Here is a 15,700-nt window from a genome sequence, read left to right on the forward strand (position 1 = left end):
GTAAAGCTTTGTTTTAAAAAGCATTGTGCCACCCCCACCAGACCTGCTCAGCCGAGGGAGGCATCAGTGTCTCGTTTTCGTAGCATTGAAACTGCCGTACTTGTGCAGTCATATTTTTTGTGTGTGTTGGATCATGTAGGTTTCATTCATTTCATGCACCATCTTATCCCCTTCTGATCATATCACGTAGGCCCCATTCATTATACTGCACATGCACACAAACTCGTCCTTCAGCCCACATAGTACTAGGCACCTAAATCTGAATTTAACCCCGTGTTCCGAAATGACCACTAGGTGGCCCTTTTTTTTTTAATTACAGTTCAACAGCTGCCAAGTGCACCATCAAGAGCTCACTCAAACATGGTCTTTCGAAGCACACGCCATGCTGGCATCTATGTACCACAACTGAGTAAGCCTAATTCGTCAAAATTGGTTCGCACACGATTACTTAGTCTTGGACAAACTCAGTCCATCCTAAACGAAATTCGGACTCACTTAAAGCACTTTAAGGGCTAAACTGGCACTGAAACGTACAACTCTAGATTGTTTTCACTGCAACTTTCAAGGAGGGAGATAGACTTGCACAAGTCCAGCTGTTCCAGTTTGTTCGGTGGCTAAATATGCACAGCACTGAAGAGCACTTGCCAATCAAGTACAAAGACAAAACCACCACAATCTATATTTCTGTGTACGTTTTAAGTGCAGAGCACTTTAGGGGCTCGCCTAATCGTCGTAGCTCGCTTGCTAGACCCAAGTAGAGCCACACGGCGTTCTGCCGTCATGGCATCCCACAGAGGCTTCGAAAGCCAAACGGTTTAAATAGTCATAACCGTTGGAAACTCGCGAACCGCTGGCGCTTGTCATACATCTTCCCGTTGTTTAGCGCAAAGGGGACTGTGGGTACATTTGAGGCAAATATACGTAATTAACCGGCAGCGTCCGCGTTCATTTAGTCAGGAACGCTCGTCGGGTTGGTTTTTACAATAGTAAACGAAAAAAAGTGGCAGTGCAATGCTAGCATGTGTGGGAGGAAAAGCAAGCACAAAAATAAGAGAACTCGAGCTGGCGCAGTTTCAGGCAGGGGGCGTGCGCGCACTGCGAGGGCGCGAAATTTTAATTGCACAGGGTGGTAGCCGTGAGCGGATAACGGCACTACAGCCTATTGTGGCAAATCACTACTTTGCACTTTCAACGGCTTTCACATTGAGTGGAACAGCTTTTTTTTTTTTCTATAATGTGTCAAAGCAGTCTCCACCCAAACCTGATGTAAGCAGTAAAACCTACCCACACGAAACCTTGAAAAAACTGTCACTTTATTTGCAAAAAAGTGTTTTGACTAGAAGTATCACAACAGTTTTTTTTTAAGGCGACGTTTGCAGGCCAAAGGGCTGCACAAAGAGGGGGGGAAAAAGGAAGCTGTCACAGAAAAGCAGGAACTCTTGCTTACAGACTCTGGTATACAGTCTTGCTTAAAGCATTTTTGTTAAATACAGAGCACAACCCCAGACACACAAAAGAAGAGACTAACTGAGAAGCCCAACAGGACACTGCTTGCTAACATCACCTAAACGGGATAGAAAAAAAATTAAAGAAAAAATCATTGTCAAAAAGACTTTGCGAAGGTGGGAGCGACCAGTGTCCAGTGCCTATGCTTGGGGTAGTAAATGGTCCCAAAATAAAAGAACTTGGCTGCATTCTCCGAAATGATATGTTAAAGTACGGCAAATTCTTCCCTCCCCCAGCCCAAAGTTTTTAGGTACCAGCGCAGACCTTTGGTTGAAAACCACCAGCTTTCGTGACAACCAGGCTTCTCCCAGTTTTGCAACAGAGGGGACGTAAGCATCCACCTATAAAAGCGTTTCACGCCTTTTCTTGCATTATGCTCAGGGTCCCAACACAAGTGCTGTCCATTATTTTGGTTGGTGCTTCTAGAAGGGTACTGTGCCTTAAGTGTACCAGAAACTTTTCAAGGTGACTGTCACTACTGCTTTCCAAATCCCGTCAACCAGGTTCCACACTGTTGCTCAGCCTGACGTGTTTGCATACGTGGGATCAGCTTTGCTCGATCATGCAACCAGGCTTATTGCGTGCCTATTCTCGTGCGGGCTTTTGTGATCAATTTCACCTAAAACCGTCAACGCTGACACCGCGAGTTGGAACTTCAAAACGTGAGCAATGTCAAGGGTAGCTGCAGTGACCACAACAGATGCACACGCGTGAGGTCAATAACAGCCTCTTAAGACAGGTGACTTTTGGAGACAAGACGACTGTTTACCGGTACCAGCACTTTGCATGGGTACAATACTGACATCAAAGCCGTCCCAATTTTTAAACGAAACAAATGCATTCACACACCAGCACCAGTACCACCCACAGCAGACCCGCTTGCATAGTAGTTTATGCTTGAAAGTGCAGAAATTTGAGGAAGCAGCTGTCACAAAAGAACGCCCCCGTGCTAGCGAGCAGCTGAGACAGAGGAGCCATCGTCAGTCAAGCTGCTGGTGTGTCGGCTGCCAAATTTCTTCGCTGCACTGGTACCTCCCCCCTGCCCACCCACCCACTGTGCGCTGCTGGTGCCTGCACCCGCTTGCACAACCGGGTGCCCCGTCCCACACCACCCCGAAATCCCCCACTGGTGGTCAGAGTCCTATGTTCTTCCTGTTTGAGTTGTGCTCAATGCTGCTCTTGGGGCACTCTCGTCTCGAGGGCATTACCCGCCTGGACCAGCACCTGGGCTGGCGGGGGCTTGTTGGCCAGGGCGGGGGCATCGCCCTGCTGGATCTGCATGTGGTACTTGTAGATGTTCTCCGTGCTCTCCACTAAGCCTGAAGGAGGGAGAAGAGACCACACACGTAAACCTGCCGTTCTACTCGTAAGCACAGTGAACTCCTAATTCATTGATTTATTGAATGACTGGTTGATTGACCGATTGGTTGGTTGATTAATTTTTCAATTGACTGATTATTTGATTGGTAAATTCACTGCTCCACTGGTTGATTGATTGATTGATTGACTGAATGATTGGTGAATTGATCGATTGACTGGTCGATTGACTGATTACTTAGTGAATTAATTGTTCAACTGATTGATTGCTCGATTGATTGATTGGTCAATTGATTGATTTGCTGAAGGATTTATCACTTGGTTGATTGATTGATTAATTGATTGGGTGAAGGACTGCTCAATTGCTCGATCGATCGATCGATTGATTGATTGATTGATTGATTGATTGTGAAGTTTCACGTGCCAGAGCTACACCTGGGCTACGAGGCGCAACACAGTGGAGGGCTCCGGATTAACTTCATCCACCCAAGGACCTTTAACGTGGGCCAAAATCTCGACACGGGCGTTTTCGCCTTTCACCTCCATCTGAAAAGCGGCCACCACGGCCGGGATGGAACCTGCAATGTCTTTGGGCTGAGCAACCCCAATGAGCAACTGAGCCACCACGGCGGGTTATAGTAAACTAATGCCTCTGCGACACGGTAGCTTTCAATTGACAATTGGACTCTCGCCCACAACTGCTCCTATGTATTTACAACGGGGCACTCGATAGACAATCGGTTCAACGGCCTTCCGAAGGCCTCTGAAACGACTGCGCAGCACAAGTGTAAGCAGCCCAAGTGTGACACTGCACTGCATATGAACAAACAATTGCTAGGCCTCACTTCAGCTACGATATCAAAACTTGAAGAAAGTTATCAACTGTGGTTCGTAAGGCACAGTCATAGCAGTGGTGGGTACAACCTTGTGCACACTGTTTTGGCGAAAAAATTATGCTAAGAAACAGGATGGAAGGATGGAGAAGCTGAAAAACAATGTTGCCTATTGTTTGCACTGTTTTTATCGCCAAGAGTACAAACCAAATGACCTGACGTCACGTGTTAACACAGTTTGTTCGCTGTACTCGTCCGGATAAAACTTTTGGTGCTGCTACAACTGCACACTATTCGAAAATGCCTTACGTGTCAATGCTTTGCAACAAGATATCCCAGGAGCTAACCCAGGTCTTAGGCGCTACGGCATGTGACATTCTATTTTAAGCACCTAGATTATGGTAAAAGTCGTGACTTACTCTGAAGCCTGGCGTTAGCAAAGTAGAGGAAAGTAGCAGGTATGAATTCATGCTTAGAACGGCTTATTCCAGCTGCTTTGCTAGACAACTGAACCAAAAATTGCATCTGCAACCAGTGCCCAATTGTTCGTAACTGTGTTTTGATGGAGCAAACCCTTTGGTCAAAGAGCGAACCAGCCAGTTTTAGCAAACCATTTTTCTGGAGTTTACGCAACAAGTTCGTTGGGAACGGACTCACCAGAGGTTATGTTAAAGCTGCGGCCACGAATTCCAGTCTCTTTGGAAGTGGGCGACCACCAGTTGAACAGAGAACCTACAATAGGCACGTGCCTCAGGAGTCCCTGGAGAAAGGAAAGGAAAACACAGTTTCACGTTTACAAATTCTGTATATACCGTATTTACTCGAACCTAACGCACCCTCTATTGTAGCACACATTTCTTGCGGTATGAAGAAGAAAAAAAAACGCTATGTCCTAGATTGTAACGCACACCTAGACTTTTGTTATTTCATACAAATGCGCAACTTTTTCTCACTTGGAACAAGCAAGGTTTATTCCAAAGGTGGCACGAAACAAAATGTGCCGGTTATTGCTGGCAAGACAGTCACCACGACGACGGTCTAGGGCAGCGCCGTCGCTGCCTTGGCAGCTCTGTCGTTACGGGTCTCTGAGGCGCTTGCTGCTGCTGCACGTACTCTGCCAGCGGGTCTTCTATTTGGGCATATCGCCCCCTCTTTCGTCCGCTGAACCCTTTCCATGTCGCCTTGCTTGCAAAAAATTTTCTCTTTCTGTTTGCGCCAGTCCTGCACAAAAGTGTCCGGAGCACTGAGCGTACGTGACGCCGCCCGATTTCCATCGCTTTCCGCGCACAAGATTACTTTCTTCTTAAACGCAGCCTCGTGGTGAACCCACCGTGTCTTCGCAGTGGGGAATTTAATGGCAGAAAGAACAGAGGAACGCAAAAAAAGACTATGCAGACAACAAAGGCAAACATGCGTCGACTACAAAGCGCTGGCTACGCGTTCAGTAGTCAAGCAGCCATCTTGAAACGTCGACGGTGATACGGCGCCGCAGTTTTGAGTCGCACCAGATTGTAATGCACATGTGATTTTGGGACCTATTTTTCTGGAAAAAAGGGCACGTTAGATTCAAGTAAATACAGTAATTATATATAGAGAATTTATAATATATTATAATACATTATTATAATTTATAGAGAAATATAAACATTTCTCATTTTGCAAATGAGGAAACTTATTTCCTTTTCTTCATCTGTGTCACCTGTGTTCTTTTCATTTGAATAGCTAACAAATCCACCAATCACCAGATGAACTGACCAGCCAGGAGTTATTTACACACTTCACTAAGTGGCTTTGCACCCCTGGCTTCGTTTGAATGAGCTCGCTGAACCAGTAAACAATCAATTGGTCAGTACCGAGGTTGATTACACCACACAACGTTTGGAGTGTGTAAATTGCCAATGAAAATTGCATGGCAGAGGCAAGGCAACAACTGCACAACTGCACAAGTCCTGTGCCAACTGCACACAAACTGCACGCTAATGTCACCCTGACTGCGCAACTGCACACTGTGTGAAGTTGCTGGAGCCTCGGAATGACAATCCCACATGTGAGGAGTACAAGAATTGACAGAGGACCTTCCACACGTCCTCTGTCAGTACAGTTGAACCTGGTGATAACGAAACCCCACGAGTACGAAATTTCTGTATCAGCGAAATATTTTCCAATCCCCGGCGAACGTCCATAGAAGCCAACGTATTCATAGCTCGCGGCAACGATACGTTTTTGAAAGCAATCCTGCATTAATTAAATTTGATACATGTCTGGTCAGCGTTTCATCTACCCATTTGACGCTAATGCTGTATTCGGGTGGTCGCTCTGATACTCCGACTCGGAGTACGTCGATGCGCCGCTTCCCCCAATCCGAGCAAGAGTCACCGCTCCCCAACCGAACGCGTACCCGATCTTGGAGTAGCACGCGACCGTGGCGCCGCGGCGCGGCCAAAACGGCAACTGCAAACAGCCAGGCACGGCCGCATGGAGGAAGCGGCCAAGGTGTCTCAACAAATGGCGGCCTCCTTATCGGACGCGTTAGCTCCAAGCGAAAGTTCCCCGACATCAGCCGAGCGCCTGTTATTCGCAATGATTGAAGGTAAGAATAGGTGAGCACAACCTTGCGAACATATTCCTGCACTTTGAACACTGAAAGTGGTTCGGCGAACTTCGCAGCGTAAACGTGCGAGTCGTCGTCGTCTGAGCTGCTGTCCTCCTCGGCGTCGATTTCGAGCTGCAGAAGTAGCGGAGACGGCTCCCCTACACTCAACAGGCGTCTCCGTTTCGACATGATGCGGATAATAGCACGAGAAGCGAAATCGTCGAAACACTCCCACAACTAACCGCTGTCGAGGCCTCAGCACAGAAAGGGAGGATTCAGCGAACGCCACCGACTGGGCAGGCGAGCGGGGCGAGCCAGAGGCAAAGGCGAGCCGCGGCGGCCGGGGTCACGTGACCCAATCGCCTCCGGATTTCGGCGGCACTCCAACTTCGGAGTCAGAGCAGTCGGAGGTGCTCGGAGTGGAGTACGACGCTCTGAGACGACCAACCGAACATACGTCGAGCACTCGATTTCGACCACCCGAACACGGAGTCGCTTTTCGGAGTGCTCTAGAGCGCTCTAAAACGACCACCCGAATACAGCATAACAGTGTCTAAAAAGCGCTCGAATGCCATTTTATTGGACTCAAAGTGCATAAACTTCCCTCACAGCACGCTTGCAAGGCTGCAACTATATTTGTCACAATAAATTACCACACAGCAGGTGGCCATGGAGGTGGCCTTGTAGCGGCACCACCAGGGGGCGACACATCGTGACTCATAGCATGGCTTTGGCTTGGTCTGTGATAGTTGGCTACCGCTGAACAGCGTGCGTGCGTTCATTGCGGGTGTGCATTGCGTGTGGCCACGATAGGCCTACTCCAGCCCAAAAGCGGGAGCTCTTATCGCTACAAGATAAGGCAGCCATCATTGCTGAAGTCAGTGGAGGAAGGGAAGGTAGCGCATTTAGTTCCTTACAATACTTACTAAGAAACTCTATAAGACAGTGCCGACAAGTTTGGAACCGCCTGCAGATCGCACTACCATTTTTAAAAGAAAGGACGCCACTCGTTAATGGCACGCGTGCACAAAACAAAACAGCGAAGGCTGTGGCCTTTTTGGACGTCAACAAAGCGGTGCTCATGTGGTTTTGTGAACAGGGTTTAACAATGAGGTGCCACTCTGGCAAAGTTCGTCAACAGAAGCAGCTGGACTTCACTGGCATGCTCAGACACGCTTGGTGCCGAGGACCAAGGAGAAAAACGTGCAGAGATGGTGAATCCACGGCGTGTTTTTAGATGTGTTTGACTTGATTCAGTCGTTCTTAGGTATGCATGATGACTAGCAATGAACCACTTCTTGTAGTGAAAGAGCTGAGCTGTGAAGTTGCTGCAAAGTAAGGCTTGCAAAGTAATATAACTGACTTTTGAAAATAAATGTTTGGTTTGCGGGCAATTTTCTTGTCGTTTATGCTTCATTTTCACAGCAACAAAATTTTTGCAAAAGCGATTTTTTGGCTTTCTCTGACTTTTTCATTATAGCCGGGGTTTGACTGCACTCGTAAAAAGTTGAACAGCTCAGTTTACGAAGGAAAACAAAGAAGGAAATATTCATCAAACTGTGCAGACACCAGCAGTGAATGTTGCACGGAAAATATATGATGAGAGCTCGGTGCAAGTTGCGACAATGTGCTTTTAGAGGTGGTAAGTACACGACTGCTCCTATTGCGAATGCCCTAGACTGGTGCTCATATTTGGCGAGAAAGGCTCACCCAAATCTTCAGGCCATATTTAATAACTAAAAAGCACTCATTTTCGCTAAATGCGAGCAAATAAATACCCTCTCACTGATATAGGTTTAGTGATTTTTCTTAACTTTTCTTTTCAGCAGAAGATGAATCAAATCGACTAAGAGATCTCATTCATGGTAGCATTTTGCAATCAGGTAAACACAGCAACATCACGTATGCCCGAAAGCGTGTCCCACCTCTTGGAGGATCTTCTCTTCGTTCTCCTGCTGCAGCCCCTTGCTGGCCTCCTGGATGCCTTGCTTCACCAGCTCTGACATGGACTCGAGGGCCTGCACAGAAGTTCAGGAATGAGAACAAATGCTATTGCAACACCATTCGTGGACACAGTGAATACTTTGCTGTTTGGAAGGGGAAAGATAAGGGGGATGGAGGAAAGGGGCCTCCAGATTACACATTTGTCCGTTGTGAGCACTGCCTTTGTGAAAGCCCCAAGAGAGTCTTATAGTTTGGTTGCTTTAATTTTATCGATACCAGCCAGATAAGCACCCCCCCGCCCTAAGCAATGCTTTAATACGATGACCCATTCCTATTTCGAAGCATTCCCAGTGCTTCTGACCCATGGCAGGGTCTATTGACTGGGCATGAGAACTAAACAAAAACAAAAAAAATGCACTGTTTTGCTTGCATAAATGCAGCACACATATAGACAGATGGCCAGCACATTTGTGAGTCAGGCTAAGGTAGCATAGCTCAGCAGTCCGGCTGGTGCAGTCAATTCGAGAAAAATTTGAGAGCCCCAGGAGCTTCGTCACTAAAGTCATCCAATCTGAAAAGCTGCGTAGATTTTGTAAATTGATGGTAAGCATGGGACTTGCACAGAGGAAGCACTCAAAACCGATAAATCTGCCAGAAAAACATGAGCGGGAGGCACTGGCTCGTCTCATAACTATAATTCGTTGGGCAACCGCAAGAATAAAAGAAGCAAAGAGTGTTGGAGAGAGAAGGGCACCTTGGAGGACTCCTCGAGCTCAATGCCAGCGCCCAGCACCATGCCCACCAGTTCCTCCACGTCCAGCTCGTCCGTCACCATGCCGAAGCGCACGCAACACATGCCGTCCTCACTCTCACCTGCGGAGTATTGTGTGATGCATGACACACAAAACTTGCATGAGGAGGCTGTCCGCCAAGCATAGCGCGTCACACACAAATGCAAGAACTCCAGTGTGTCAAGAAACTGTTTTAGAGTTTGAGCTTTTAAGTGCAGAACTGACGCAATTGTCATCTATGGCATCTTGAAGTACACGGCTTAGCATGGTAAACACCTACACACAATGGGTAGCACAGGCAAAGAGCAAGAATTGGCTAATGCTTGAAAAGGAGGCTAACCAAATGAATAATATCAATCAGTTACACGCTGCGTGCTAAAAATTAAATCCACCCCACTTTAGAGGAAAAAATCAAAAAGTAGGAGGAAACTCTCACCGAGGGAAAAGGCCGAGTCGGTGTTCTTCAGCTTGAGCACCAGCTCGGTGTTGAAGCGGTTGAGCTGGGCCCGCTCGGCTTCGTCGAGCGACGCGGTGCGCCCCACCAGGTTGGCCGGCACAAAGCGCACCCCACCCAGGCCCGCCCAGTGGCACACCTCCACCAGCTCAAGGTTGTCGTGGTGGCGCAGGCACTCGCGGAAGTTGCGCTTCTGCCTCACCGTCGCATTCAGGATGGCCTGCACCGTGCGGCAGAGGCGAACGATCGAGCAAATCAAACAAAACAAACAAGCAAACAAAAACATAAATCAAAATACAGTCAATCCCAGATTTATCGAACCCGGATATACCAAATTATTGCATTTATCGAACAGTCCAAACATACCCTTGGAAATCCTATGCAAAATTATAGGCGGTATTTATTGAAAAGTTTAGCGTTCAATTTCTTGGCTTGCAACACTGGAAACGACCACAGACATGGCCTATGCGCCATGGACATGGTGTGGCTCGTGCCACCGCACCCGCACGCCGAAGAAAAAAAAAACACCGGTGTGCGTCGTCTGCACCATTTCAACCAGATTCTCAATGGTGGTGTCAACAGAGTTGTTATTAATCGCACTCACATTGGACTTGAGGAATTACTTTGTGTTTGGCGGGATAGAGTTTGGAATGTCTGACAAATAATGTGCTTAGCACGGACAAGTACCGCCGCATCCCGCAGAGCCCGACGTAACCAGTAACAGCGCACTCACATGGTTGCCTGCATGCTTGCCTCGCCAGTGAATACAAGCTACAGCACTTTGGTACGTGTCTATTGAACTTTCGTTTACTGTCACGTTCCATGCATTGAGCACTGTGCTGCAAGTGCCCCCGCAAAAGCGCTTCTCCTTATAGAGTTGTGGGTGATGGCGATTTCTCACGCGTCGCGTCGCTTGAGTGGCCTTCCACACTTATTAAGAAACTCTATGCCTTTGACACCTGCTTGACTTGCTAGATGCCCTAGCATGTGAATAGCCTCATGACAATGAGAACTCGGGGTGTGATTGGAGGCGAAAGGGAACGCAAAGGGGAAACCGACGGGAGGCGTGACCCAGTGGCGGCTCTTCAGGCATCACGACCGGTGCGGCACGGTGCGTGTTTGTTTTCATGGGGGCGGGTTTCAGAGTTACGGTCGCGAAAAAAACGCAAGAATTTGGATTTAGCGACGAAGGCAGAAATCATTATGCCGGTGGAGGCCAGCAAAAAGTAGCCATCTGTTGGCGAGGTGCATTTGAAATTTGAAATTCCTCACAGCAAGAGCATGGAACTGCCCACAAGTTGGCGTAAGGCGAAGGCAAGTGCAGCCCAGCCATTCTGGAGTGTCGCAGGCGCGTTCTTGCAGCTGGTTCATCAAAGCGACTTCGCTGCAGCCCCTGACGAGAGGTGTTCGGACACGGAAGATGACGGCGGAGCCGACACTCGGTTCAACCATGAGTGGTTAAATGTGCTAATGCACACACAACGTTTTATGACCAATGATTATACCTTACAAAAATGAAGAAATCTAACACTTATAGCAACAAAGAAGACGCAAAGTCCGTTGCAGCGACAAACAAGCAAATCAGCTGCAATCATGAACTTCTGAACAGTCGTGATGGTCATAAAGCCTGCTTACAGCTTCGCTACCTTCAAGTCTTACGTGGTAGTGTGAGCTTCCTTGAGTGCCTTGCGAGTGAATAAGAGAGCTGTCAGCGTTCTTAAGCGCCATTCCGGATGCCGCAACAGCACTTGAGTTCATAATTATTGACAACAACGTGCAGACTATGGAGGATCACAACAATTTGGCGATCGTGGCAGGGGTCGCCTTTACCGAAGAAGCAGATATTAGTGACCCTGATGACCTTCCTAACCGCGTACGGTAGTCAAGCTTGCGTCAGCATTCAGAGTAATTCGCGGCCGCGGTGGTGCAGTGGACAGCACCAGGCTTTCTCATTTGAATGGGGTTAGTAGGCTTGAAGCGTGCTTGGTGAACTTCATGACGCAGAAGATAAAGCAAGCAAAGCTCACGGACTTTTCTCATGCTAAATAAGGAGCGGTGGTCCTCACGCCACGTTTCGCATTTTCCGTGCTTTGAGGAACAAATTGGGAAGCTACCGCTTGTCGCCATCTCGGAAAGCTCTCACCGATGTGCGGAGTTTTCAGGTAAGCTTCACATGGGCATATTTTATATTTCAAACTATCGATATATCAAACTATTTCGCGATCCCCTTGGAGTTCAATATATCTGGGATCGACTGTACAAAATTTTTGAAAACAAAACTGATCATTCGATCAATCGATTGACTGAAAAAAAGCTATTCAAACCACTGCAGAAGAGAGGGTTCGCAGTTGACCCGCGCCATAATGACGGCACCAAGCCCTTTCTTTCAGAAAATCGCAAATAATTTTTTTTTACAGCGTAAGCAGTTCGTGTCAGATTCCAACATTCACGTCGGACACTGTACAAAAAACTAGCTCCCCCCTGGGCCTATGCTTATATATGGCACATAACATTCCAAGGCACTAGGAAACAAACTAGTGGGGGATTGGCCAAGGACAGACTGGAGCTGCACAACACACCACGTGCCAGGAAACACCACCTCCCTTACTTGCAAGCTCGCTTTCTTTCTTGCTTACCTTGCAGTCTGACGTTATTCGCAATTGCAGATGCGGAAATTTGCAACACTTGCTCCCACAGTCGTCCCTCAAATTTTTAAGAGGCATAAAGTTTTCCAAAGTCACTAGTTCGCTAGTATTTGCCTAACCACCACATGGAAAAGTAACAAAATGAAGCAGGGGACAAAAAAAACCCAGCGATAAGAATCACAGCACCCACGCACACTCTGGTGAACCCTCAGCCACACACCTGCCGACGTTTTGCAACCCAATGCACCCCAGGCCATCACCGAAGCTTTCTTTGTACATTCATTCATGTCATGGCACATCATTGTTTTCCCTATTTCACCTGTTCCTCACACGTCTCATCAGTGAGAAGCAAAATGAGCAGTAGTGGGGTGTTCCCACCTTTCCCCGTTTCGTGTCCCCGTTCTCGTGTCCCCGTTTGATCCTGTATGATGATCCCATATGATGATCCCGTATGGGGGGACAGTGAATGTCATCACTGTACGATTCCTCTCTTCGTAGAAGAACGACGCGATTCGTTCCTTCTCGTGTCTCCATTTGATCCCGTATGATGATGATCCCGTATGGGGGGGACAGTGAATGTCATCACTGTATGATTCCTCTCTTCATAGAAGAACGATGCGACTCGTTCCTTCTAGTGTCTCCATTTGATCCCGTATGATGATCCCGCATGATGCTCCCGTATGATGATCTCGTGTGGGGGGACAGTGAATGTCATCACTGTACGATTCTTCTCTTCATAGAAGAATGACGTGACTTGTTCCTTCTCGTGTCTCCATTCGATCCCGTATGATGATGATCCTGTATGATGATCCCGTATGGGGGGCAATGTCATCAAACTACGATTCCTCTCTTCATACGGGGAAACAGCAATGTGCCAGCCAGTTGTAGGAGAGGACACACATGCTCAGCTAACTTCTTCACAGAACACACAAGAGCAACAGAATGTGTGAAACGGTTGGCTCACCAGTTGCTTGTGGATACAGATGCACAGCTCATCCACATCCTGGGTCGTCGTGCCAAACACTGTGAAAGGAAACACACAAACACATGAAACAAAGCACAGCGGTTATCGTTAAAAAAATAAATTTCCACACACTCAAAAATGTGAACGCAGTACTTACCGTGCGCGCTCTCAAGCGGGCAGAAACGTAGGCACACGCCGTGGGGATCCAGATCCAGAAGGTCCAAGGCAGCACGTGGGACATCCCGGTTGAGAACTTGGACCAGCTGCAAACATCGAAGAGAGAGAAGCCTGAGAGAGAACCCCAGCTTTTCCTTACTTCACCCAACAACCTGAGTACTTGCCAACGTCGCTCACAAAATGTAGTCAACATGAAAATTTTAAAACTTGGAAAACTTCGAAGATTAAAACATTTTCGATTTGGCAATCGAAAAAAAAATTCCACAAAGAATGCTGGCAGGTATCTAACAAACGAAACTTTTAAAGAAAGAACAGCACTTTTTTTTTAATTTTTCTTGCCTTTGATCTTTCAACAACAATGAATTCTTTCAGCACTGATATTTTTAAGTGCAGAGCACTTTAAGCGCTTGCCTTGTCGTCCTAGCTCGCTTGCTCGACCCACGTATAGCCCAAGTATATAGTCATGAGCATTCGAAACTCATGAAACGCTGGCGCTTGTCATATATCTTCCCGTTATTTAGCGCAAAGAAAACTATAGGTACATTTGAGGAAAAATATACGTAATTAACCGGCAGCGCCCGCATTTCTTTAGTTAAAGGAGCACTGACACCAATTTTCGGCGTTAATTTTATTGCACAATTCGCTTCCTTCACTCAACAGAATCCCCTGGCTGAAATATGAGCGGCCTGCGACGCGAAGAACATAGTTCAATTGAATCTCATTTATTGCGCCGACGGAGCAGCGCGCGGAGCGGCACTCAGCAAATGGACATCAGCGTGACATCACCCCGTGAAGCCAAAAGAAGTGACACGACAGCGCTCATCAAAAACTCGTGACGTCACTTCACGCGCGCGACCCCAAGAGCGGCGAACGGGCGCAACACCCTCTCAAGCGGGCGCCGCTGACGTCCGCACAAAGCGGTGAGGTCAGGCCAGGATTCTGTCATATGCGCCGTTCGGGATTAAAGCACGGGAATTTGAAACAAACGATTTTCAGGCCGTTCAATGTAATTAACTATCGCGCGCTGAAGTATTTGAAGTGCTGTTTCAGGTTCGCCAGGCCATTAAGCATCGATAAAAGCAATAAAAGTGTAACATAAAATTTTTGTGTCAGTGCTCCTTTAAGGACGCCCATTGAGGTGGTTTCTACGATAGTAAACGCAAAATGTGGCAGTGCAACGCCAGCACGTGCGGGGAGAAAAGCACAAAGAGAACAGAACTCCTGCTGGTGCAGTTTCAGGCAGGGGGCGCGCGAGCACTGCGAAGGCGGGAAATATGAATTGCATGGGGTGGTAGCAGTAAGCGGATAATGGCAGTACAGCCCATCATGGCAAATCACAGCTCTGCACTTCCGACAGCTTTCACATTGAGTGTAACGGCTTTATTTTTACTTCAAGAAAAACAATGTTTTCTGTGTGTTTTCTCAAAGTTTAGGTTTCCATAGGCCCTCAAAGGAGAAATAGTGTTGGTAGTGCAATTATTGCCCGATTTATTAATGCGTCAATAAAAACACCTGGCAATTAAAAATTTTATATTGAGCACAAACATCTTTTCTGCCTGTTTTCCTAAAAGTTATGACCACATGAGCCTACAAACCAAAAATGAGCCTGTTAGTGCACGTGTTCATAGATTTACAAGCTTGGGAATACTAGGTCCTCCATTACTTTTAGCATCAAAGTCAGAAGTTTGTCTTCACCGGATATTCATCTTCTTTGTAGTGTCCTGCTCCCCTACAACAGAACAATGGTGATGTCTATCACCATAGGCATCATAGAAGAACAATTCCCCATAAAACTAGCAGTTTTGGTTTCATTCTTTACAATCTAAGAGAACTTATATGTGATAACATCAATTGATACCACTAGGGCCGAAAGGGTTAAGTTGGCTTTGAGCAGACAGCAAGCACAGAACCAAAAAACGCAAGTTGCTCCACTACTCAACATGAAAAGGCAGTGTGGTAAAGTCTACGAAATGCCGCTGCCTTCCCCGGATAAATAAACACAACAATAATCCAAGTGTTTTGGCTTTTCATTGTTGATACAGTGACGAAGGTGGCAACACAAAGATGCATGCCCGAAATCAAGATGTCAAGCATGATATTTCTTGCGTCAACGCACCGCCGTGAAGACGTGAGGCTATTGTGAAAATTTAACCCCTTCACTTGGCTTAAAGGAGCCATGAAGGCAAAATGCAAGTTGGGTTTATTAGAAAGACTGCTTAGTCCCGATAACAATGATACCAATATCATCACAATCGTCGAACAAATAACGGAGATACTGAAGAAAACCTGTGAAGCAGTCGCGACCCCCTAGCCGATTTCCCGCAACTTTTCTATGACGTCACGGAACCTTGTTTGTGCGATTGGCGGCCGCCTAACTGACCTGTCGTGGAGACACATGAGTGGGCGTCTGTAATGGGGCCTCTAGTTCCATTTGACCACATCACTTGAATGCTAACGTGCAGTTAACGCACTGAAA

General features: G+C 47.2%; 1 protein-coding gene across 1 annotated transcript in view; it reads right to left on the reverse strand.

Moving 5' to 3' along the window:
- Nucleotides 1-1,296: 1,296 nt before the first annotated feature.
- Nucleotides 1,297-15,700, reverse strand: part of LOC144138225 (pyridoxal-dependent decarboxylase domain-containing protein 1) — a 43,101-nt gene continuing 28,697 nt past the window's right edge. Inside the window, exons 13-19 of the mRNA XM_077670418.1 lie at nt 13,205-13,310; nt 13,048-13,106; nt 9,421-9,658; nt 8,948-9,066; nt 8,175-8,267; nt 4,314-4,416; nt 1,297-2,825 (exon numbers count right to left, since the gene is read on the reverse strand). Coding sequence (XP_077526544.1) covers nt 2,674-2,825; nt 4,314-4,416; nt 8,175-8,267; nt 8,948-9,066; nt 9,421-9,658; nt 13,048-13,106; nt 13,205-13,310 — 870 coding nt within the window. The 3' untranslated portion in view covers nt 1,297-2,673. The remainder of the gene's footprint in view (nt 2,826-4,313; nt 4,417-8,174; nt 8,268-8,947; nt 9,067-9,420; nt 9,659-13,047; nt 13,107-13,204; nt 13,311-15,700) is intronic.

This window comes from Haemaphysalis longicornis, unplaced genomic scaffold (genome assembly GCF_048455015.1).
Source record: "Haemaphysalis longicornis isolate Haplotype H1 unplaced genomic scaffold, Haemaphysalis longicornis Haplotype H1 scaffold_5, whole genome shotgun sequence".
Taxonomy (NCBI): domain Eukaryota; kingdom Metazoa; phylum Arthropoda; class Arachnida; order Ixodida; family Ixodidae; genus Haemaphysalis; species Haemaphysalis longicornis.